The 26,798-nt window shown below is 42.2% G+C and overlaps 1 protein-coding gene across 4 annotated transcripts in view; it reads left to right on the forward strand.

Annotated features, from left to right (window-relative positions):
- Positions 1–26,798, forward strand: part of TTC6 (tetratricopeptide repeat domain 6) — a 152,359-nt gene that overhangs the window by 114,026 nt on the left and 11,535 nt on the right. For all 4 annotated transcript variants that reach the window (XM_054028288.1, XM_054028287.1, XM_054028289.1 and 1 more), the window contains 6 exons: positions 2,270–2,404; positions 5,117–5,266; positions 10,038–10,178; positions 10,870–10,983; positions 13,132–13,251; positions 19,348–19,421. In XM_054028288.1, coding sequence (XP_053884263.1) covers positions 2,270–2,404; positions 5,117–5,266; positions 10,038–10,178; positions 10,870–10,983; positions 13,132–13,251; positions 19,348–19,421 — 734 coding nt within the window. The remainder of the gene's footprint in view (positions 1–2,269; positions 2,405–5,116; positions 5,267–10,037; positions 10,179–10,869; positions 10,984–13,131; positions 13,252–19,347; positions 19,422–26,798) is intronic.

Raw genomic sequence — 26,798 nt, forward strand, 5'->3', positions numbered from 1 at the left:
TCCTCAGTCTGGTTCCTCCAAACAACTCCTTTCACTCTCTTGAGAAAGTCTTCCTTTTAAAACTGCTATAGCCCTTTTTGTTCTTCTGAGTACCTAGGCTCTGGCCTTGCCTTCTGGACCAAACCAGTCTGTATGCTCAGCAGGAGATAGAGCCAGTCTTCCAAACCAGTGGCTCTGTCATTATCCCTTAGTAACTCTCGTGTTTTCTGAGCGTTGGCTTATCTCGTACCATTCTTTAACTTCCTGTTTGTTTCTCCTTGTAGTCCCCCATTAAATTAAACCAATATTTTCAGACAGTAAACATTCCAATAACTAAGTCAACATATAGTATTCATAAATTATTACGGAATAGCTCCACATCCATCACACATGTATGTGTGTAGCTTTATTGAGTGAGATTACTCACTTGGGTGAAATTACCTCTGTTTATTTGTGGGATTAGCCTTTAACCATTGTATTATAACTGAGATGTTTCATGGGTATAAATTAAATATTATACATAGTTTATCACTGTTCGCACAGAAAACCCAAAAGCAAATATTTAAAATGTGACTTGAAAAGAAAGGGACACCTTGGGGTTTTTGCATCTGCCAGATATGTAAAGAAGGCCTAAAAGGTTTGGCTTTTTAAAGTTGTTGGCTTGTTTTGCTTGTTTGCTTTAGAAATTCAGGTGATGTCTCACTGGAAGATTCTCTGCTGACTGGAGCATTAGTCAAGTTATGACATCAAAGATTAATAGATTCCAAGGTCAGAAGGGACCTGTAGCGAAACGATGACTCACTGGCGCAGCGCCTCCTGTTGGTCTTCTTGGGAATTAGCTCGTCCAGCACTCGGCACGCCCTCTGCTGGCCGATGTCTCACTTGCCTCAGGGTCCCCCATGTCCCTCCTGGACCACGGTGCCCCTTACCTTGGAGTTCTGCCCCAGCAATACCCCACCACATTCTGGATCTCCCCTCCCAGGGGAGCCCCCAACCCTCTCACCCACCTTGCCTCAGTGGCTACTGCCAGTCACCATCTAGCCCCCGCTCCCCAGCTCCTCTTGCCTTTCCCCAGCCCTGCTCTGATCCCTGTACCCTGAACTCCCAGGCAGCCAGGTCCTTCTCTCTCCAAGGCTGGAGAGAGACTCCTCCAGCTTCTGGCCCACAGTCCTCTTATCAGGGCCAGCTGGGTCCTAGTTGAGCTGGCCACAGCTGTGGCTGCTTCCCCAATCAGCCGGCCTTGGCTGCTTTTAACCCCTGTTCTGCAGGAGTGGGGCAGTCGGTCCACTACAAGACCATTGTGATCATCTACTCTGACCTCTGAACAACATCGGCCATAGAGTTCCCTCAAAGTAATGTCTGTTGAACTAGTATGTATATTAAAAAAATCCAATCTTGATTTTAAAAATTGCCAGTGATGGAGAACCAGCCATGACCTTTGGTAAATTGTTCCAATGGTTAATTATCCTCACTGTTAAAATATTATTTCTTATTTCTGGTCTGAATTTCCAAATCTTTTTCAGAGTTGCTGCTTCCCAAGATAGAGTCCTCCAAAAGAGTCAAGAGACTGAAAGTTGCTAAGCAACTGCAACAGGAAGAGATTATTAGACTGCTTAAAGTTCTACTTTTTGTTTTTGTTAACACTTATTTAAACCAATGACTAATGAACATTTTGAAAAAATGTTCTACTTAATCATGCCCACACCTTCAATTAGAGCAATTCAGAACTTCCAGCAAAACCAAGGAAGAGCAGCCTTCACATTTCTTAAATGTATAAGGCCAAAAAAACAAAAGTACCTTCCAGGCCTTCTTTACATATAATAAAAAAGTGAAAAGGGCACAAACCCAATTAAAAAAATTCGGTGTATGTCGCTTTTAAAACTCAGCCTTTTTTTTTTTTCCTAACAGCGTTTTACAAATATTAGAACAGGGGTCGGCAACGTTTGGCACGCGACTCGCCAGGATAAACACCCTGGTGGGCCGGGCCAGTTTATTTATCTGCTGACACGGCAGGTCCGGCCGATTGCGGCCCCCACTGGCCGCGGTTCGCCATCCCGGGCCAATGGGGGCGGTGGGAAGCCGTGGCCAGCACATTCCTCGCCCGCGCCGCTTCCCGCCGCCCCCATTGGCCCGGGATAGCGAACCACGGCCAGTTGGGGCCACGATTGGCCGAACCTGCCGTGTCAGCAGATAAATAAACTGGCCCGGCCCACCAGGGCGCTTACCCTGGCGAGTCGCGTGCCAAACGTTGCCGACCCCTGTATTAGAATAATATCCTTTGTTATTACAGGATGCTGTGGAAAGTTTTCAACAAGCATTAAAGATGCTGACTTCTTCAGCAAAAATCTTGCCTAATACATTTGAGGCTGCAGAAATTTATTATTTCTTGGGCCTGTGCTATATGGAGCAAGTCAGTTTATTACAGGTATGTATTTATTATTTAGAACATATTAGCGTTGTGGCTTTAAGAGCTGAAAACAAGATTGACTAAAAATTTAAAATATTTTAAAGGTTACTTTCCACTACTTTTTACATATTTTTACTCTTTAATTTTTATCAGACCTTCTTGCAAATGTGTGAACAATTTTTTCCATACCAATATTATAATATTTAATTAGTTATGCATACCTTTTGCTGTGTTTCTAATGGCGGTGAAATCAACGTGAATATCTTATCTGTACATTAATGTTCTCACTATTGTTGTTATAAGCAGAGTACACCATGCTGTGGATAGCATCTTAGTTCTCTGATTGCTGTACTTTTACAGAGGGTAAAAAAATCCCTCAGCCAACCAATCCTAAACTAGTTCAGTTTTTGGCATTTATTTTACACACGATATAAATCTTTTTTAAACTAGGTATTTTTTGTTATGCAATTTAATACATTTTTCTAGGTGCATTTTAATATTAAAGGACTTTTTTTCTTTCTATGTTTTTAACTACAGTTACAGGCTTGCTCATTAACAGTCTGATCCGAAGTCTATTGCATTCAATGGGACTCCTTGAGTGGGCTTTGGATCAGGCCTTATATGAGTAGGATCCATTTTATATATTAATAATGCCAACTTCAAAAAGCTTATAAACCCTAGCCTTCCCCTCATTTTGAAGCGTTACAAAATTGACATTAGAAAATCTTTTTAAGAGTGCCTTTTTGATTAGTGTTGCATCTCTTTTCACCATTCTTTCCTATATTCTATTTTTAGAGCCTAGTCCTGCAAACATTTATGCACATTTATAATGTCTTTGACCTCAGTAGGATTAGTTATCATTATGTATTTGTATTTCAGTAGCACCTAGCTGTCCCAAGTAAGATCGGAGTACATTGCTAGTCACTGTTCCAAAACACAATAAGAGACAGTCACTAGTTTGAAAAGCTTATACTCTTATGTAAACATGAGAGACGAGCGTGGGTGAAAGGGAAAATTATTATCATGCTCATTTTACATGTGGGGAACTGAAGAACTGAAAAATTAAACCCTTGATTCAGGAAAGCACTTAAGCACTTTTTAAGTTCATTCCTATTCAGCAAAACACTTCAGCATATGCATAAGTCCCATTGACATCAGTGGGACCTAAGCAAGTGCTTAAGTGTTTTGCTGAGTAGAGATGGGCCTATGCATGTTTACAGTAAAGTTCATGCCTACCTGCTTTGCTACATCCAGGCCTAAATTTACTTGCCAAGGTCACATAGAAGACTATGGAAGAGCCAGAAATGTATGCAGAGCTCCTGAGTCCCAGTTTAGTACCCTATCCACTAGGCCAGAGGTCGGCAACCTTTGAGAAGTGGTGTGCCAAGTCTTCATTAATTTAAGGTTTCGCGAGCCAGTAATACATCTTACATTTACAGGGGCGGGCAGACGGAACCCCAGAAGGGCAGCAGGCTGAGCCACTCAGTCCACTGCTGATCTGGGGTTCTGTCCGCTAGCCCCTGCCAGGTGGGGTCCCGGCCGCCGGCCCCACTCAGCCCGCTGCCGGCCCGGGGTTCTGTCCATCCAGGCTGGCAGCGGGCTGAGCGGGGCCAGCGGCCGGGACCCTGGCTGGTAGCAGAGTGCCACTAAAAATCAGCTCACGTGCTGCCTTTGGCATGCGTGTCGCCGGTTGCTGACCCCTGCATTAGGCCAACCTTCCTCTCGTATGGGTAAAGCTAAACAAATGTATAAGTGTTTACAGGACTGGATCTTAGACTGATATCCTTAGGTAGGAATCCTATTTTTGAATAGTGCCTAGCATGTTTCAGGCATTATTTCAACAATAACAATATAAACATTAATAATTTCTTTAGTCACAGAAGACCAGTGAATGTTATCTACCGTATATTCAAAGTGTCACTATTATATATGACTAAAATTTGAAATGTCACCTGGAATAGGTACTTCCCTCATACTAACTGTTCTGTGTAGGATAGAGAAGGGAGTAATATTTGAGCTGAATGGTACTTCTGTTTTGTGGTTTACCTCCAAAATGGATCTGTTAGCTCAGGTTATCTCTAAATCTTCAGATCATAGCCACTTTAAATTCCCCATCTGGCTTGATGTTTAGTTGTGAGGACAAGAGCTTATATCTGTATTACAATGTTGAGAGACTCACCAAACATAGTAGTATCACATCATTATTTTTATAACCCCGTTAGCCTCCTTTTCCAAGACAGTTATAAATGATAGTCAAGAGTGGCTGAAATACCTGATGTGGCATACACTGACCACTAGGAATAGATTACTTTCCCTTTAGAATATGTGGCTGCCACCACATTAGCATATCCCAGAAAATTCTGTTTTTATACTCCAGTATGAAAAAAAATAATAATTTGCAGAAGGACCTTAAAGAAATCACGTTTTAGGTGTTCTCTAATGTAGCAAATAATTTTAGTATGTTAATTATTTATGGTCAAAAGGTCAAATTCTGCCCTTGGTTATACCAATGTAGTCCCACTGAAGAAAATGGAGTAAGAAGTAATAAATGAGGGCAGAACTTCACTTATTGTGTTTGTCTCATATGTTGTATTAAAATTTAAAAAAGTAGGAGTAAAATAGTGAAAACACAAGAAAAAATATTACTGGGTTTTAAAAGTTGATATTCTGTCTATGATTCCAATTGTGCAAGTAGATTACATTAATTCAAACCATTATGTCATCTTTTAGGCCTATGAAGCTTTTACTCTTGCTGTCAAGGTATACTCAAATTATTCTGATGCTTTTTATCAGCGAGGACTGTGCAGAATGCAACTCAACCAAGCTAAGTGCATCCAAGATTTCAATCGAGCGCTTGCCATTAATCCAAAACATTTTCAGGTAATACTGAATTTACAATTCTGATGGTTTTGTTTTGGGTAGGTTTTGAGAGCAGTTTTAAAGAATTCTGAAGTCAAAGCCAGTTAGGCAGGGAGAATTGCAGGGTCTCAATGCTCAATGAAATGTTGGTGTAGGGAGGAGGGATTTAGATTATTAGAAACTGGGGAACCTTTTGGGAAAGGGGAGCCTATGCAGGAAGGATGGGCTCCACCTAAACTGAAATGGAACCAGATTGCTGGCACATAAAATTAAAAAGGTCTTAGTGCGGTTTTTAAACCCACTTCTTCAGATGCATGGAGTGAAAATTACAGATGCCGGCATTATTATACATGAAGAGAAGGGAGTTATCTTACAAGTGGAGAACCAGTGTTGAAGGGCCAATTCAATCAGGATGGATGTAGTCCACTCCCAATAATTGATGAGAAGGTGTCAATACCAAGAGAGGGAAAGTTGCTTTTGTAGTGAGTCAGCCACTCCCAGTCCCTATTCAAGTCCAAATTAATGGTGTTAAATTTGCAAATAAATTTTATTTCTTGCAGTTTCTCTTTGAAGTCTGTTTTTGAAGGTTTTTTGTTGAAGTATGGCTACTTTAAAAATCTATTATAGAATGTCCAGGGAGATTGAAGTGTTCTCCTACTAGCTTTTGTATGTTACCATTCCTGATGTCTGATTTGTGTCCATTTATTCTTTTATGTAGAGACTGTCTGGTTTGGCCAATATACATGGCAGAGAAGCATTGCTTGCACATGATGGTATATATCACATTAGTAGATGTGCAGGTGAATGAGTCCCTGATGGTGTGGCTCATGTGGTTGGGTCCTCCTCAAATTTAACGCCATTAATTTGGGCATGAATAGGGAGTGGGAGTGGCTGGCTCACTACAAAAGCAACTTTCCCTCTCTTGGTATTGACACCTCATCAATTATTGGGAGGGGACTCCATCCACTCTGATTGAATTGGTCCTGTCAACACTGGTTCTCCACTTGTAAAGTAACTCCCTTCTCTTCATGTATAATAATGCCAGCATCTGTAATTTTCACTCCATGCATCTGAAGAAGTGGGTTTTTAACCCACAAAAGCTTATGCCCAAATAAATCTGTTCGTCTTTAAGGTGCCACCAGACTCTTTGTTGTTTTTGTGGAAACAGACTAACACAGCTACCCCGTAATTCTTGATTTAGTCCTCAGTGGAACACAGAATCTGTTCCAAGAGATGAATATAGCTGAACTGCTTGGTAATAGTGACCATAACATAATAAAATTTAACATCCCCGGGGGGAGAACATCAAAGCAGTCCACCACGGTAGCATTTAATTTCAGAAAGGGGAACTACACAAAAATGAGGAAGTTAGTTAAACAGAAATTAAAAGGGACAGTGCCAAAAGTGACATCCATACAAGCTGCATTAAAACTTTAAGACACCATAATAAAGGTTCAATTTAAATGTATAGCCCAAATTAAAACACATAGTAAGAGGACCAAAAAAGTGTCACCGTGGATAAACAACAAAGTAAAAGAAGCAGAGGCAAAAAGGCAACCTTTAGAAAGTGGAAGTTAAATCCTATTGAGCAAAATAGAAAGGAGTATAAACTCTGGCAAATGAAGTGTAAAAATATAATTAGGAAGGCCAAAAAAGAATTTGAAGACTGGCTCTTTTCAGCTTGGAAAAGAGATGACTAAGGGGGATATGATAGAGGTCTATAAAATCATGACTGCTGTGCAGAAAGTAAGTAAGGAAGTGTTATTTACTCCTTCTCATAACACAAGAACTAGGGGTCACCAAATGAAATGACTAGGCAGCAGGTTTAAAACAAACAAAATGAAGTATTTCTTCACACAACACACAATCAACTTGTGGAACTCTTTGCCAGAGGATGTTGTGAAGCCCAAGACTATAACAGGGTTCAAAAAAGAACAAGATAAATTCATGGAGGATCGATCCATCAATGGCTATTAGCCAAGATGGGAAGGGATACAAATCCATGGTCTGAAGTGTCCCTAGCCTCTGTTTGCCAGAAGCTGGGAATGGGTGACAGGGAATGGGTCACTTGATGATTACCTGTTCTGTTCATTCCCTCTGAAGCACCTGGCATTGGCCACTGTCGGAAGACAGGCTACTGGGCTAGATGGACCATTGATCTCAGCCAGTATGGCCATTCTTATATTCTTATGAAGTTCTTCATATACTGATATATGTGAAAGACACAATGTTGATCTCTTATGTATTTTCCTGAGAGTTATGTCCTCCATGTGTTAATCTCTTATTTATTTTTCTGCTGTGCTTCTGATGGAGAAATAATTAAGATTTGAGGATTTTGCTTACTTCTCTGTCTATACACCAGTAGCATAATTTCCATAAGAATACGTAGTGCTCTCAGTATGTTTTAGTTAACTATTTGAAGCAAAGTAGCAGAGGGAGTTCACACATTATTTTTTGTTGTGTTGCACAAAACAGTTATTGTTTTGTTGCAGTAGGGTGATGGATATTAAAAAATCTGGAGTACATTTTCCATCAGGTTATAACTGTGATGCTCCCAATGGAGGTGCAAGAACATGAGTACCAACCTCAGGGCAAACCGTGAAAGAACCAGGACACAAACCCCAAATTGGTCATTAATTCTAAACTTAGATTTCACCAACCAGCTGCACCAAGTGCAAACTCCTCAGGCATATTAACAGCCTTAAACGAAGTCACAGACAGACTCCTTGGGTCCTCTGGTCTCTCTTGTCACTCAGCTGAGCATATCTCTGTTATATATGGCCCTTAAGACCAAGAATCACAGCAATATTGAGGTTATGCCTAGTCCCAAAGAACCAGTCATTTACCCCAGATCATTTGTGCCTTAGATCTCACACAAAGGACAAAGCTTGTAACCAATCCTATAATAAACTATATGTAGATTTATTAAATAGGGAAAAGGTAACTAGAGTGTTATTTACAAGATTAAAGCAAGCAAATATAGACTGTGACAAAGTTCCTCCTCTATCTTGGTGGGCCCTGCACTTATTGGCAGATTTTCTTGCCTCAAAGATTCACCATGTGGGTTGGGGAATAGCCCAGAGACCTTCCCCTCTGGAAGAACCCACAGTCCAGGTCAATTGGGAGGTTTGGGGGGGAACCTGGGCCCACCCTCTACTCCAGGTTCCAGCCCAGGGCCCTGTGGACTGCAGCTGTCTATAGTGCCTCCTGTAACAGCTGCATGACAGCTTCAACTCCCTGGGCTACTTCCCCATGGCCTCCTCCAAACACCTTCCTTATTCTCACCACAGGACCTTCCTCCTGGTGTCTGATGATGCTTGTGCTCCTCAGTCCTCCAGCAGCACACCCTCTCACTCTCAGCTCCTTGCACCTCTTGCTCCCAGCTCCTCACACTCACACCACAAACTGAAGTGAGCTCCTTTTAAAACCCAGGTGCCCTGATTAGCTTGCCTTAATTGATTCTAGCAGCTTCTTCTTAATTGGCTCCAGGTGTCCTAATTAGCCTGCCTGCCTTAACTGGTTCTAGCAGGTTCCTGATTACTCTAGTACAGCCCCTGCCCTGGTCACTCAGAGAACAGAAAACTACTCATCCAGTGACCAGTATATTTGCCCTCTACCAGACTCCTGTATGCCACTGGTCTGTGTCTGTCACAAGACACACAAATGAATTACAGTCGTAGGTTTTAAAAGGTAATAGAGGCTCTTCTAATCAGCATGCTCTTTTTGTCTTTTAGGGTTAATCCATGCTAACGGTTGATGATCTCTATGCCTAGAAACCTCAGTGTCCCTCAGAGTCCCAGCAACATAGAGATCCTTAGTTCCTTTTGCTTGTGGTTTTGATTCCTGTCCTGCCATATGCTCTCAACTGCAAAACTCAGCTGGTGGGAGGAGTTCACTTGCATGACTCATCTTCACAGGGAGGAGAACAGAACAACAATAAATCTTTAGTCCTTTTGTTGACGATTCCTCAATCCCGATATAGGGAGTGTCCAGTTGTAAGAGCCAATCGTAGCTTGTCTGGTATCGATAGGGCTCCTCTTTTGGGAGGGGCATAATGATTTCTATAGAAGAGCAGCTCTTCACATTAATGTCATCTCCTGTATGGTGATTCATAGAGTCACAGAGGCTCCCACTACACCCATTCACATACTACATTACAATATGGAATACAGATATTACAAGGAAGATCAGTGCATGCAGCAACTCATAAGCATTGGACAGAGTCCAAACACTAAGCACTTTCTTATAATTCTAATATGTATCATATTAATATTAACCCACAAGTGAGCCAGAGAGATTCCAGCTATTTATCTGTCAGTGTTCATTTGAGGCATGGGGGCCTTGGCATGAGCTGGTGCTTGGTCTGCCTGAGCCACAATAACAATTTCTAAATGGTCATTTTTGTTCTTAAACAGCTTAGTAGTTTCCCTTTAAGGGATGAGTTGGACATCATTAGTATTGTTTTGTTAAAGTCTGTTTTATTTGTGTCCTTCCTTTTGTTTTTGTTTTTTTCTTTTTGAATTCCAAAGATCATTTTTCTGCATTTGATTTTTGTTATGTCTAACGGAATATAAGTTATTTCTTGTTTCAATATTCATGTTGTTTTCCATTATTATAACCAAGGTACCCAGTGTTCATTTAATTTGCTTGGTTTTATGACCACTATACTTAGAAGTTTTAAGTTCTTTATGAAAAAAAGTTATTTCTTACCTTTACTCAGTGGTTGTCCAAGGTATTATCAAAGTTTTTTTAGTACTTGTACTGCAGCATGTTTCTGTCTTCATCTATAAAGGCATATTTAAGTCGTGCTGCTTACTATGGTAGCAAGGGACGATACTCCAAGGCCATTCTGAATTGTAACGAGGCTATCAAAATTCATCCTGACAGCGTGAGAGCCTATCTCTACAGAGGAACTTTGAAATATCATAATAAGGTAGAGACGTATTTTATCTTTTGGATGAAGTACATGAAATATTTTTGTTATTCACCTGTAGAAAGAGCTAAAAGCCGGGGGACCAATGCTACCTAGGCTTGTGGGGAATTCCACCAATATAGCACACTTCCAGTTTCCCCAGCTCCTTGGAAGCCACTTTGTGGGGGACTCTGTGGTTCTGGAAAGGGTGCAGTGGATTGGGTTGGCTAAGCTAGCTAGATTTATCTCAATTTTACCTCTTCTGGACCCATGGAAGAAGCTCCCATAAGTGAATTTGGCCACAGGAGCAACTGCAACTCCATAATAAACTACCATCCATGTTAGGAGATGATACAAAGTGATCATGAAAGGGTCAAAGAGAGGGTAAAGAATAATATAGCTAGATAACATTAATGATTGACTAAGTAATACAACCATGGCAATGACAAAAACATAAAGTAATAAGGCTCAGTTGTGCAGTCCTGGTCCAGTCAAAATCCCATAGAAATCAGTAGAAATCCTACCTAAGGGAAGACTGCAATAATTGGCCCATATTGACAAACTGATATGAGAGAATGCCTTCCAGTACTGATGAAGAGACAAGAAATGTAAAACTGTATGGTCAAATTTTACACTATTGTGTTCTTTAGGACAGAACATATGATGCTGTGAATTATACAGTGTTTTTATATCCAATGTTTTTTACGTGCAGACATACAAAAATGCCATTGAAGACTTAACCAAAACTATTGACTTGGACAAAATCTGCATTTTGGCATATTACAACAGAGCAATCTGTTATCACCAAATAAAGGACTATAGAAAGGTATTATATCCTTTTATTCAAGAGCACTTGATTATGCAGTTATTCAGAAATGCTAATAAACTGTTTCTGAACATTAGTAGCAAGCTTTCCTTTTTACATCAACAATCCTTTACAACTGCATTGCTGTCAGTTGAAGATCTAAGTACCTGTTTTGTGGGTATAATCAGGTACTTGGATGTATACATGACAATAAATTTACTCATATACTTGCTTATACTTTATCTCACTAACATTTGCAGTGCTTATTTCAGGATGTAGTGTTGTTCAGATTTATGCATTTCTGCTGTGATATGTGTATCACAAATACACGCCCACTCACTCACTCACCCACCCACCAAAATCTTGCAGGGGAGTTCAGAAAGGGGAAAGAAAGAAGGGGAGCATAGAAGCAGAACAGGGCAAGATTAAGGCAGTAATGGGTACTGTAAAAATTTGAGCCCATCTCTATCTTGTGGGGTTGATCTAGTCCTGGTCCCCTGTGGCCCTGTCTTTATCCGCTGCTCAAAGGAGCAGGATTGGGACAGAAGCTCCACAAAACCCACTTTGTTTGGGGAAAAAGACAGATGGCATCTCCACAGAGGTGGGGTTGGGAATTCATCACCATAGAGGTGGGACTTGGTTGTCAACAGCCCCACAGAGACTTTTGCTTGATTACTTCCTCCCTGCAGATCTTTTCGCTCCAGAGGGAACTGTGTTACCCCTATATAGCTTCTAAAGGTGACAAAACATTATTACCCTGAGCTCCCTGCTATACTTATTTGCCTCTTAAGGCTTCCCCAATACCTGTTCCAACCTAAAAGTCTTCAGTCTAGCCTTCTCCCCCCAATTCTCTTTGCTACCCAGAGACACCTCATTCCCCATCCCTCACCTCCAAGGGACTACAGAATTTTTCTTGTTGAATCACCATTCCAGTCCTTGAAGCCCATCCCAATAGGCATCAGGAAGTGGCAGAAATAATGGTTAGAGTGGAGCTGACCCATCAACTCACGTGGACTCACAGGAGTTAGGGATGGAAAAGACCTTTTAGATGAATCCAATGTTTGCTTAGTCTAGTTTTAAATATCACTAGTAGTAGGACTTCCCCTGGGAGACTATTGTACAGCCTAAGGCTAGGTCCACACTACCCGCCTGATTTGGCGGGTAGAGATCGATCTGGGATCGATTTATCGCTTCTCATCTGGACGCGATAAATCGATCCCAGAAGCGCTCCCCTGTCGACTGCAGAACTCCTGCTCGCCAAGAGGAGGAAGTGCTGTCAACGGGGGAGCTTGCCTGCACCACGTGGACCCACAGTAAGTAAACTTAGTTCAATCTAGGAAACGTCGACTTCAGCTACGCTATTTCGTAGCTGAAGTTGCGTTTCCTAGATCGATCCCCCGCCCCAGTGTGGACCAAGCCTAATACTATCAGGAAGCCTTTCATGATATGAAGACCTAAACTGTCCTAATTTTCCCACACTAGTTATCACTTGACTTAAGGCATCTACTTTATTTTCTGATTTAGGGTTGGTGAGATACTGTCCAACTTTGATAAGTTTGTGAATTAATACCTGCATTTCCATTCCACTTATTCATGCCATTGTGCTCTCGACTGAGATTTAGTTAATAAAACTAGACTAATAAGACTTTCCAGTAGTCTTAAATTAGGTTTTAAGACATTTAATTTACAGAAGTTTCTTAACTTTATATTTAAAATGCTTGATGCATCTAAAATGAAGTTAAAAAAATAAAATAAAATTTAAACACGAATATGGGAAAGACCAAATTAGATACAGAAAGAATAGCAGTTTTATTTCTAAACATAAAACTTTTGTAGCCTCAATGCAGACTTAGTCTCTTTGCTATTGTGTTCTGCAGACAGGAGTATATCTAAGTACAGAGTGAAGTACAGAGAGGAATAGGCAACACTGTGAGAAGAAAATAACTGCTGTATTGTGTTCCTCTTTATTATTTAGTCCCTAGTCCTGCAAACATTTAAGTACAGTATGTGCTTAACTTTTAGCATCTGAGTAGTCGCACTGAAATCAGAAGGACTACTCAGGTACTTAAAATAAGACATAAGTGTTTGCAGGATTGGAACTTTAGATTGTAAACTTAAGTATCAATGTATGCTTCTCAGTAAAATTAAATATTTTTAAATTTTTTTTAGGCTTTGAAAGACTATGGAATTCTTCTTCTTCTTGAATCGAGTCAGGAAATTGTCTTGACAGTATTAATTAACCGTGCACTACTCTATGTGGAACTGGAAGACTACTTTAATGCATTAGAGGTATAAGATTCTCTTTGTACATACAAAATTTCACATTTCATGTTTATTTTATGACACATATAGCTGACATGAAGAATAATGTGCAAAGTTAGCAGTATTTCTAAGGGCAGGTCTACACTACAAAATTCGGTCGGCTTAATTACATTGCTCAGGGCTGTGAAAAATTTCACGCCCTGCACAATGTAATTAAGCCGACCTAAATCCTGGTGTAGACACTTCTAGGTTGACAGAAGAATTCTTTCATCAACCTAGCTGCCATCTCTTGAAGAATTGGATTCACTGCAGTGATGGAAGAACCTATTCTGTCACTGTAGTAAGTGTCTGTTCCACTGTAGCATTTCTAGTGTAGATAAATCCTAAAGTACTAAAGGCCTACTTCTTATTTACACTGTGGCCTCTTTACAACAATCTGGCAGTATAGAGAGTTTGTGCAACCCACACACCTTCTGGGTGTGGTGTCTGTCCCATCTTGTGGCACCGAGACCACTTAGAGATTAATGAGTCTGCGACAGCATTAGCTAAGAGCTATGTGTCTTTTAGCTCATCTAGTAGAGACTCATGCATTTAGCTCCAGAGGTCGTAGATTCAATCCTGCCCGCCGACGACTGGGGTCTGTCAGTGTTACATTAGCATGGGCATAAATGACAGTTACACTCTTTTTGTAGCACCTTTACACTGCCAGAGTTGTGTGAAATGGCCGCAGTGTAAACAACAACCAGGACCAAAATATGCAAGTTGTATATTAAGTTAAAAAGTGAATGCCTACCTCCACTGCCTTGCACATTGAATAATCATTTTCTGTTTATGCAAGGTGAGTGTAAGCTGATGCCACAGGTGTAAGTGAATGGAGGATTCTGATTTGGTTTTGTTTTACATTCTCTTTGCACAAGGTGAAATGACCACTCAAGGTTAAAGTTACAGGAGACTCGGGCCCTGACTTTTTTTCTGCAGGTTCTCAGAAAAAGGATTGCAATCTTGTCATTGATCCATAATCCAGACTCCCCTCTTATTCATTGGGAGTTCTGCCTGCAAAACAATAGCAGGACTGAGGCTTAAACATATTAAATAGTCTCATAGATACCATTTTTCATTCTTAAAGTATAATTTCCCAAAAGCTGTCATTTGTTATGACTTAGAAGGAATACTTTTCTCAGTATTGTTTGTGTTTTTATTTTGGATGGGTAACTTTAGGCTTTGAATTTTTTGTTCATGTGACAGCAATGATTTCAGCATGGGCACGCTGCAAAATTGTGTAGTTTATTTGTTTCAAAGATAGATATTCTACATAGATGCAAGAATGAAGACGGGTACCTTTGTGATGACCCAGGAATGTCCCACTAGAAATGCATGGAAAAAGCCCTTCACACTTGGTAGACCTTGCATAGAAATAGCTGAAACAGAACAATTACTGTATAGATCTCTGTCTTATGTTACAAAATGTAATTCATCAGAGAGGCTCAATGGAGAGGCTCAGATGGTACATATTTTGATGTGAAGGGGCTCCTGAAAGGAGGATAGGGACTCATAGTAATGGGGTAGAACCAACATGATCAGGAAAAAGTGTTAACTCCTGAATGAATTTTAAAGAAGACTGATTTACAAAATGAGAGTTGAATGTTAGAGACTCAAAATCTAATGTATCCCATGTAGCTAAATATTTTCACAAGATTATGTTCTTCCTACATGTAATTTAGAGACTCTGGTGTACAAATCAGTTTTGTTAGTGTGCTGCTGGGATGAGTTTTCAGAGCACCCACATGTGCTATGGCTGTTGTGTCAGGAGGTAATCTTTTAGGGCTCAATTCTGGAAGATATTTTCTGCCATGATCTAGCAAGAGAGACGAGGTGGATGAGGTAATACTTTTTGTTGGAGCAACTTCTGTTGGTGAAAGTGAAAGTAGGGTTACCATATTTCAGCAAGAAAAAAAGAGGACGGGAGGAGCCCCGCCCTAGCCCCGCCCCTGCCCCTCCTACTTCCCGCCCCCCCAGAACCCCCAACCCTCCCCCCGTTCCTTGTCCCCTGACTGCCCCCTCCTGGGACCCCTGCCCCTAACTTCCCCCCAGGACTCCACTCCCTATCTAAGCCTCCCTGCCTCTTGTCCCCTGACTGCCACAACCCTTATCCACACCCCCACCCCCAGACAGACCCCTGGGACTCCCACGCCCCATCCAACCACTCCCCACCCCCTGACAGCCCCCCCCCCCAGAACTCCCAACCCATCTAAACCCCTCTGCTCCCTGTCCCCTGACTGCTCCGATCCATCTCCCCACCCCTGCCACCTGACAGCCCCCCCCAGAACTCCCAAACACTCCCCCCCTGCTCCTTGTCCCCTGACTGCCCCCTCCTGGGACCCCTGCTCCTAACTGCCCTCCAGAACCCCACCCCCTACCTAAGACTCCCTGTTCCTTGTCCCCTAACTGCCCCCTCCTAAGACCCCCCCCAACTGCCCCCCAGGACCCTACCCCCTACCTGTACCCTGACTGCCCAAAACTTTCTCCACTCCCCCCAAAAAGCCCCCCCCCCCGTTTCTTGACTGCCACCTCCAGAACCTTCCTGCCCCCTGACCTCCTTACCCTGCTGCTCAGAACAGAGTGTTGGGCTCTGTGCAGCCGAGCCGGACACTGGCTGAGCTCCCCAGCACAACAAAACCCGGTCCCTGGCCCTGCACAACAAAACCCGGTCTGGCCCTGCACAGTGCTGCCGGACTGGGCTGCAAGGGAGCTGCCGGCTCAGAATGCAGGGCGGATCCGGCTCCTCTACAGCTGCTCCTGAGTCCAGCCCGGGACTTCCCTGCAGCCCTCCCAGCCGCTCGCTCTGCTCTGCGGGGGGGAAATCCCGGACATTGTGAGTGCTTTACAAATTCCCCCCGGACGCTATTTTTAGCACAAAAAGGAGGACATGTCCGGGTAAATCCGGACGAATGGTAACCCTAGTGAAAGAGAGAAGCTTTTGAGCTACACAGATCTTTTCTTCAGGTCTGGGGAAGGTACTCAGAGTGTCATAACTACACACACTGTGGAACAGATTGTTTATCATAAGTAGTTAACACATATTGTAAGAGACCAATCAAGGTGAAGTGGCCTGTTAAAACCTCTGCAGTCATAGGACAAAAATGGGGGAGGAGAAGTTAATAGGTTACAGATTATTGTAATAAGCCATAAATCCAGTGTCTTTATTAAGACCATGATTTTTAGTGTCTAGCAAAGTTATGAATTTAGGCTCTCAGGCCTATCTTTTGAAGGTATTGTGCAGGTTTCTTTTGAGGATGACGACTGCTAGATCAGATATGGTGTAATGGTTTTTGAAAAGTGTTTGTCCACAGATGATATGGTCTTTTTATCATTTTTCTATGTGAGTTCATTCAACGGCGTAGTGATTGGTTTCACCCAAATAGTTGTTGTTATTGTGACATTTAGTGAACTAGATGAGGTACATCACAGGTTGTATAGGCATGTGTAGGCCCAGGCATCTTGAAAGGTGTGTTGTGGGGAGTGTTGATCATAGTAACAGTGAAGATATGTCTGCAGGTTTTGCATGTGTTGTGGCAGGGTTTGATGCCGCTTTGTGTTGATGTGTCTTGGTCTGTGGGGAGCTTGCTTCTTTTGATGGATTTGGCAAGGTAAGGGAGTGGTTTGAAGGCCAGAAGACGGGAGTTCAGGAAAGATTTCTTTTAGGATGTGGTCCCCATAGAGTATGGATTGTAATTGCTTAATGATACCTTGTATGGGTTCCAGTGTGGGCTGGTAGGTGACAACTAGGGGTGTGTGGCTGGAGGCATGTTGTCTTGGGGTATTTGGGTGGCCCGTTCCATGATGCAATCTACTTCTCTGGTGGAGTGTCCTTGTTTGGTGAAGGCAGTTTTAAATGTGTTAAGGTGTGAATCCCAGACTCTCTTCTTGGAGCACAATCTGTGGTATGTGAGTGCCTGGCTGTAGATAACAGGTCTCTTGGGGTGTTTGGAGTGGTTACTGGATCTGTGAAGGTAAGTGTCATGATCCAGCAATCAGTTAGCATGTGCGCAAAATTAGTAATGTGAGCAGTGCCATTGACTTCATTAGAACTATTTGCGTGCTTACAGTAAACATGTTTAAGTGCTTTGGTAGGTTGGGACAGAATGTCCAGCCCTGTATGGAGTGGGCCTTTATTTTACAATATTTTAGTTACACAAGTAAAATAAAATTGTCACTACAAAAGAGAGGTTTGTACTAACATAGTACAGTAACTCCTCACTTAAAGTCGTCCTGGTTAACGTTGTTTCGTTGTTACATTGCTGATCAATTAGGGAACATGCTCGTTTAAAGTTGTGCAATGCTCCCTTCTAATGTCGTTTGGCAGCCGCCTGCTTTGTCCACTGCTTGCAGGAAGAGCAGCCCATTGCAACTAGCTGGTGGGAGCTTGGAACCAGGGTGGACCGGCAGCTCCCCATCAGCTCCCCGCTCCCCTAAATTTCCTGTGCAGCAGCTGCCCAACAGGCCAGCAAAATTGCAGCTGTCTCCCCCCACTGCCATGTGCTGCTCCTGCCCTCTGCCTGCTTCCTGTGCAGGAGGGAGAGAGGGAAGAGGGTGGCTAATGTCAGGGTGTCCCCCTGCTCCTGCACCCCGCTTACCCCATTCTCCATATAGCAGGGGGGACACACGACAGGGCTCAGGACAGAGGGAGGTTGCTGGCAGCAGCAGCTGCGGTCTCAGCAAGCCGATCTAATTAATAAGGCAATGTACTTAAAGGGGAAATGTGCATCTCTCTCTCTCTCATACACAATTTGTGTCTCTCTCTCTGTCTGCGATGCTCTCTCCCCTCCCTCCATTCCTGCTGCCTTGTAGACTGTGAGAGTTAACCCTTGAGGTCTCAGCCAATTGCTAGTTCATCATTTAGCAGTAAGGTATTCCCTGGAAAATATCCCACCCTCTGATTCCTCCACCTCAACCAAGCTTCACAATCGTCATCACTGTGTACCAGTATTAATTGTTTGTTTAAAACTTATACTGTGTGTGTGTATATATATATAATATAGTCTTTTGTCTGGTGAAAAATAAATTCCCTGGAACCTAACTCCCTCATTTACATTAATTCTTATGGGGAAATTGGATTCACTTAACATAATTTCGCTTAAAGTCGCATTTTTCAAGAACATAACTACAATGTTAAGTGAGGAGTTACTGTAGGACATTTCTGTACATATGTGTACATCTCATTACAATATCAGGCCAATGTTATAGTCTCTTGAACACTAAATCTCTATAGAGAGTGAGATATTTATTTTTTCCATTTGAAGAGCTAGAAAATATCCTCTAAACTATTTTTCCATTGAGTGCATCAGTACAAGTGCTGTTGCAAAGCCAAACAGTTCCTATCTCTATATGTTGATGAGAGGTGCTGTAGACTGTATAAAGCCTACTTTCCCTTGCAAGGACTTAAACTACTTCCTTATTATAAAGTTAAAAGATGTTTTCCCCATATCAAAAACATCCAAACTTTGTTTTCCTTTTAAATCTCTTATATCAAAACCACACAGACAAGGTATTCCAAATTTTGGTTAAAAGAAGAGTTAGAAATCTCTAAACTAGTGATTTATAATGGAAATATTGACACATCTTTAGCTGGAAGATTATGAACAGGATACTCTAACCAAAGAATCACTCAGTTTAATCCTATAATTTATTTTTAAACTACTTCAGTTTACTTGTTTATAAAAACATTAGCAGAAGGGAATGAAAAAAGGTTATGTTTTTATTACCGGATTTTTTAATGAGATTGTGTATCAGAAAATAACATACCCTTTAATATGTATATTTAATTGCAATTATATAGGTGTTTCTATAAAAAATACTGGAAATAATATTGCATCCAGCTCTGTAGGAAATACCCAGATATCAAATATATTGTCTGACTAGAAAGGCTATGTTCCCCCAAGACCCTGAGCATTAATTATGGAATGGAAAACAGTTAGTCATTAACTCTCCAGTTCTACTGAAAACATACTGTGTTCTTGTTTAGGTTTCATCCCCTTGTTGATAAAAATTTGATTTGCTAAGGCCACATTATTGAAGCAAAACAAAACAATACAAACATATATAATTGAGTATCTTTTTTTTCAGGACTTTAAAGAGGCTTCATTGCGTAATCCAAGAAATAGTGAGATTTATCAAGCTATTGGAATCTGCTACCACAGGTATGATATGTGGTTCGGTATGGCATAGGGTAGGAGAAGAGAAATAGAGAGGGAGCTGGATAATGTTCCAATGTATCTTTTAATAACAGTCTGAGTGAGGACTGGATAAGAGAAAAGGAAGAAGGGAAGAAAAAAGAGAGATGAGTAGGTGTCAAGGCCAGCAGCTCTACCGCTGCCGCTTCATTCTTTGGCAGCAATTCGGTGGCAGGTCCTTCCCGTTGGCCGCCCCAAGCACCTGCTTGCTGGGCTGGTGCCTGGAGCCGGCCCTGGTAGGTGTTTGTCAGATTTGCCGTTGATGTTCCAGTCTCACATGGGATCATCCATTATCTACCAATAAGATGTTTATAGCAGCAGAGAAAAAAAAAGGCATGACAGAAAAAGTAAAGCTAAGAAGAGAACCAAGAGGGATGAAATAGAATGAAAGGTGGTGAGGAGGTAGAACAGAGCCAGTAATGCTTGTAATTACACTGCTCTACAGCCAAAATGCTCCTGAAATAAATGTAGTCAAACTTTACTAATTCTGGGTCACTGAGAACGAAAATGATGCTTAAAATTGTTGATTGGCTCTAGTTTTCAAGATATGCTATTGGGTCAGTATATACGACCCTTGACTTGGGAATGGCAGAGGATAAGTGAGTTATAAAGGGAAGGGATCTCAATTTAAACCAGAAATGACTAAAATACATCTTTGACTGGATCTATGAATAAATCTATGACTGGGTTTGGACAGTACTTGCTTTTTAGGCAAAACAATGAATGATGCAATCTGAAGCTGGTATTGCATCATACCTGATATGAATTGCATCATGTTATTCCTAGAAGTCATGGATGAAGCTTACATCACTCTGCTGAACAAATTGCCCTATATCAGCTCTAGAAATCATACAGTGTCGTGCTCTCTTATTTGTCAGTGTTTGATTTTGCAAAGGGACACATTTCTGTTTAGCCAAAGTCAGCAGAGATGCCTCGTACTTGTGTGAACAGTGCAGATAACTTCTGCTGTGTTTGTGATGAAGTGACTTTTGCATCACAAAAGAGCAGGATAACCACTATGGTTAAGAAAGCCTTTATTTTGGCTGCAAAATTGGAGATCAGGACGAGAGGTGGGCCCCACACATATGCTGCAACACTTGTGCAACAAATCTTTGCCAGTGGCTGAACAGGAAAAGGAAATCTATGCCTTTTGCAGTGCCAATGATTTGGAGAGAGCCAACAGATCATACCAGCAATTGTTACTTCTGCATGGTGCCTCCAGTTGGGAAAGGTGTGTCAAAGAAGAAAAAGTGGACTGTGCATTATCCAAACATTCCATCAGCTATACACCCAGTACCCCACGGAGAAAGACTGCTGGTTACTGATGCACCAGAATCATTCTCACTTGAGTCAGACGAGGAAGAGGAAGAGGATGAAACTTCTGGTCCTGAACCATCAATGTCACAGGACCCACATTTTCTCCCATCCTCCTCCTCTGAACCACACCTCATAACACAAGGTGAACTGAATGACCTTGTCAGGGATTTGGAACTACCCAAGAGTAAGGCAGAGCTGTTGGGCTCCAGACTACAGCAGTGGAATCTCCTGGCAGGTGATGTTAGGGTTTCCATGTTCCGTGACCGTCAAAAGGATCTTGTCCCATTCTTCTTCATGGAAGGTGATCTTGTAGCCTGCAACAACATTGATGGTGTAATGGCAGCCCTCAACATCGTTCACGATCCAGATGAGTGGAGACTATTCATTGATTCATCGAAGATGAGTCTTAAAGCTGTTTTACTGCATAATGGCAATGTTTTGCCATCAATTCCAGTTGGTCATGCAGTCCATATGAAGGAAACCTATGACAACATGAAACAACTTTTGAGGTGCATAAACTATGACCAACATCAGTGGCAGCTTTGTGGTGATTTGAAGGTTGTTGCTCTCTTGCTTGGTCTGCAGACTGGTTACACAAAGTACTGCTGTTTTCTCTGCGAATGGGATAGTCGTGCAAGAGATTCCCACTACATCAAGAAAGATTGGTCACTCCGACAGTCATTGGAGCCTGGGAGGAAAAGTGTTCAGCATCCACCACTTGTTGAATCAAGGAAGATTTTGTTTCCATCCTTACACATCAAGCTGGATCTGATGAAGAACTTGGTCAAGGCCATTGACAAAACACAAGCAGCTTTCAAGTACCTCTGTGGAAAATTTCCAAGGTTAAGTGAAGCTAAGATAAAGGAAGGTGTCTTTGTCGGTCTTCAGATTCATGAACTTCTTCGAGATGATGCATTTGACCATGCACTGCGTGGCAAGGAAAAGACGGCATGGAAAGCCTTCCAGTTAGTGACAATAAATTTTCTCAGAAACAACAAGGCAGACAACTACAGGTTGTTGGTGGAAAACCTCCTCAAGGCATACAAAAGCCTTGGTTGCAACGTGTCACGAAAGATACATTTTTTGCACTCTCATCTAGATTTTTTTCCACCGAACTGCGGAGCAGTGAGCGACGAGCACAGCGAGTGATTTCACCAGGACTTTGCAACAATGGAAAAATGCTATCAGGGCAAATGGAGCCCATCAGTGCTTGCAGACTGTTGCTGGACAGTGACAAGAGATGCTCCATTTAATGAATATAAGAGACAAGCCAAGAGGCGCCGAGTAGACACTGAATAGGACTAAACTATGTACATAATAGGTTTTTGCCTTTTGTTTCATAATAAATTTTATTTATATACCCCTTTTGCTGATTTTTAAAGTGTTACATAAACAGGACAGGCGAAATATTATCATGTAAAGCAACCATTAACACATGAAAAGACCTAGGTTTACAATTTATGATTAAAACTCTACTATCTACACAATATACATAGACATAAAATGTAAAAACGTAAATATCTTAGAAACAGTAGCCAATCAGTTGTTTTAATTGTCATATTTGAATTCAGCACATCAAAATACATAATAAATAGCACATTTTATCTCTGAAGCAGATGACTTCTCAAAAATTGTAGACCAGTGTTATGGCACCATGTTAGTGTCTCCATAATTTCAGTAGTGATACAATTTCCATTTTAAGCCTATGCCTTTTCCTTTTTACAAAACCACCTCTGACTTTTTAACTTGAAATTTTTCATTTTTAGTCTCAGCTAGCAGAGATATATTCTGAAAGCTTGAAGTAAACCTATTAATCATTTAAAAAGTATATAATTTAGAGGCCTTAGAGTGTACACTTAAGTTATTCTATTTTATCACAGTGATAATCCGTAAGAATGGTAAGTCTCTACTTTTTAATGTGGAAAGGAAGGTAGGTTATAGTGTGATGCTGGTTGATGAACTGTGTATTAATTTACTCTTATCTATTGTATTCTAGGGTCTTCTCTAGCACCTATCACTGTATTATATAAGTGCTGCTTAGGCAGTCTTTGGGTGGGCATATTTAAGATCTGTCATCCTGAGTCTTGCCTGGCTATGGCTGATTTGTGCTGCTCTGGTGATATAACTGGATCCCTGATTCTCCTTTGTCAGGGGAGTCCTGCGAGGGCATAGACCTGACACAGTGGCACTGTGTTTGTGGGTATGACTGGGGTGTTCCTATGACGAGGGTATCCCTATGACTAAGAGATCCTCAACTTCTAAAAGAGCTTCTCAGGGCCCATTATCAGCTGTTCTAAATTACGTCTTGGTGCTGATCCTATAACTCCAGAATCAGGGAATCCCCCTCCCTTGAGCTTACATGAGTGCAAAAAGGGCCATCTCAGAGATTGGCACTATGGTTTTAATACAGTTTTTTACTTTTAAAAAATTACTTAGATTTATAACAAAATCCTTGTCCTGAATCCTTATAGTTGCATTTTAGCCATATCTGTTAGAACTGTTTTTGTGTAGTAAAGAATTCAGTCTGTGCTTCAGGTAGAACATGGACATCTAATATATCTTTCAGCGTCTCCTTGGTAAAATGACTACACACTTTGGCACAATCTTGACCTCCATACATAAAAAAGCTTTTGACATAAATTAGAGTTCCATGCACAGATTGTTTGCAGACTTGATCCCTTTAAAATACATTGATTTATGTCACCATCTGAATACACATTTTTGTCATTTGCAGATAGGGTAAATATGTTTTGTATTCATCTTTCACTGTTAAAGGGCTAGCTGCACCTCTGTCTCTTTTCTGGTCTCTATCAGTGCACCTCCTCAGATGTCAGGCCTCTTGCCTTTACCTGTCTTGGGGTGGAATTCAGCAGTTCTCCCACTCTTAGCCCAGACCCTGGGCTACAGTATCCTGTTTGTTTACAGTGCTTACCCAGAAGGTCCAACACAGTTCAGGACTTATGCAGTTCTTCCCTTCTGAAATCTGTGACCAAACAACCTTATTGTTTTTTTGTGCAGTGAAAACAAAGCTTTTAAAGATTTAAAAAAAAACAAAAACAATAAACACTCTACACACATGTCTATCTCATCTAACGACTTACCATCCCTATTGGTAACCTAGGCAGGCCTATCTTTTTCAGTGGGATCTTTTGAATAGGTCTGGTTCCCCCCCCCCCTTCTTCTTCCCTGAATAACTAGTGCCTCTTTCTTGAGAGAGTGACTCTTTTTATTCCTGCTATTGTTCTTTTGTTCTTTGTTTGCGGGCCTTTTCCTGCCGTGATCAAAACCAGCTTTGTAGGTTTGCTGAAGACAGAGGTAGAATCATCAAAGCACAAATAGTTTTGTCATTGCCCCTTAACAACTCGTGTATGTTTGCCAAGAGGTGGCATCTTGAGCCATTCTTTTCTTTCCTGCATATTTTTCCAGACTCCCGTTGCATTAAAACAATATAGTTGTACAGAAAATCCATGTTCAGGAGGGATGAATTCAAAATGGAACAGGTGCAGAGACGAGCTACTGGAATGATCAGGGAAATGGAAGACCTATCTTACGAGTGGAGATTGGAAGAGCTTTCTTGTTTAATTTAGCAAAAAGAAGTCTGAGAGGGGATATGATTTATCTCTATAAATGCAACAGCAGGGGTGTGGGTGGGGAGAGGAAGGAATACCAGGGTGGGAGAATACCAGGAGCTATTTAAGACAAAAGACAATGTTGCCACAAGACAAATGGGTATAAATTGGCCATGAACGAATTCAGGCTAGAAATTAGAAGATTTATAACAATCAGTGTTCTATTCTATGCATCTGAAAAAGTGGGCTGTAGCCCACGAAAGCTTATGCTCAAATAAATTTGTTAGTCTCTAAGGTGCCACAAGTACTCCTGTTCTTTTTGCAGATACAGACTAACACGGTTGCTACTTTGAAACCCATCAGTAGAGTGAGATTCTTAAACAACCTCCCATTAAGAGTTGTGGGGGGAAACAACTTAATTAGTGTGAAGAGAGAGCAATTTTATGACAGGGTTGCTTGTGATAGTAGGGGGCAGTGCCCAGTAGCCCTGCGGCTCACTTCCAGTTTATATATTATATTCACAAAAGCTCATGCTTCAGGTTTTCAGCCAGCCACCTGTGGGGTCAGGAAGGGACTCTCCCTCTTATTCCCCAATCCAATGTATTCTTTTCTCTTTTCTCACCTTTCTTTGAAGCATCAGAGATGGCCACCACTGGAGATGGGATGCTGGACTGGGTGGGTCAGGGCTCTGAGGTGGCACCAAGCATTCTCATTCTCTCAGGTGCTTGGGTAGCTAGTTCTTGCTCACATGCTCCAGTCTAATTGATCACCATATGTGGAGTTGGGAAGGAATGTTCCTCCAGGTCAGGTCAGTGACCTAGGTGGGTTTTCATCTTCTTCTGCCCCATTTAGGTGTGGCTCACTTGCCATATTATGTGGGTATATCTCACGTAATCACTTCCATGCCATGGCTGGGGCCTTGGGCATTGGTGCACCTCAATCCCTCCTGTTCTCTGCCTTTGGCACATAATAGTCTAGTCTCCTGTAGTCTTAATACTTTAGGCTAATTTTGGTTGCTGGATTTAGTGTGCGGGTGGTGTCGGTGGCCTGTGTTATACAGGAGGTCAGACTGGATGATCTGGTGGTCCCTTCTGGCCTTAGACTCTATGACTACAAAACACCCAGTAACCGGGCCAACATACAGTATTTATAAATTATCACACAGAAGCTCCAAACCCATAACATCATCTATACTAATAAGAAACACATAAGACATCAAGTGTTGGTTTTGAGCAACAGCTCCAAAAGGTTGCTTTAAAGTTACTAATATTAATATATTTGTATTGCTTCAAGGGGTGTCTACACTTTGCTTTTTTGGCCCCAAATTTTCCATGGTTGCTTATACTGTTTCAGCTCTGGATTAGCACCAAGGGGAAGCCTAATGTAGCCAGGGCTCCAGGTGGCTACCAATGTTTTAAGTATTGTGTTGTCTAATCCTGCCCAGCGCAGGTCTGTGCAACACAGGGCTTTGAAATGTTAGCTGACGCCAGAGCTTTGTCTATACCATTGCTGCCACTATTGATGGCACCAGTGGAGCTGAAACTCTAGTGCCAACACTGCAGAATGAATTTTAAGGAAATATTCCATAGAGTGGACAAGAGTTAAGGGTGAGGACAGTATAATCATTGAAACATCTTTTGTAATCATAAAATGAAAAGTTTTCCTGCAATTATTTCCCCTTTACATTTTTTGTTCTTGGAACTTTGGGAATCATGACTTTGAACTAGGCAGTAGTGGTTTCTGGTCATTTTCTTGTGGTTGCTAGGAGACAACATCCCTTAGGCAGCATATGTGACTCATAGACAACTTGTGCCTCTTGATAATACTGGGGGGGGCACAATCTAAAGGGGAGGGCACGTGACTCCCCATGTGTTTCTTCTGCCCAGTGACCCCCCCTGCCCTGTGCCCAGCCTGGGGCCGCCGCACTCTACCTGCTCTGCCAGAGTTTCCTGCAGGGGGCAGGGAAGGGAGGAGCGCCGTCCTTCTCCCACTGCGCCTCTCCCCCCCTCCACACACCATGGCACATTCAGCCGTTCTCTCTGGCAGCCAGGCCTGGAGAGCAGGATGGAGCCACTTCTCACACAGCTGAAGCTGGCTACTCTGGGTTGCTGACTCTGTGCTGCGTGGTAGCTTCCTGAGCAAGAGCCTGGCTGGGGCAGCAGCCTGCCCCACCATCTCTGCTCCCTGCCCAGGCCAGCTGCCGGGGACGGGCTGAGCGAGCTGGTGCCTCCCCACCCCCCAGCATGTTTCTGACTTGCTTGTCCCCTGTCCCCAGCAGCTGGGCCCAGGCGGGGAGCAGAGAGGGCAGGGCCACCGCCCCAGCCAGTGGCCTTTCTCAGGCAGCCGCCACATGGCGCAGAGCAGTGATCTGGAGTGGCCGGCATGAGAAGTGGCTGGCCCCACCCCTTCCACTCTCCGCCCAGGCCTGGTTGCCAGGGACAGAGGCCGAGTGTATTGG

This window comes from Malaclemys terrapin, chromosome 4 (genome assembly GCF_027887155.1).
Source record: "Malaclemys terrapin pileata isolate rMalTer1 chromosome 4, rMalTer1.hap1, whole genome shotgun sequence".
Lineage (NCBI taxonomy): Eukaryota > Metazoa > Chordata > Testudines > Emydidae > Malaclemys > Malaclemys terrapin.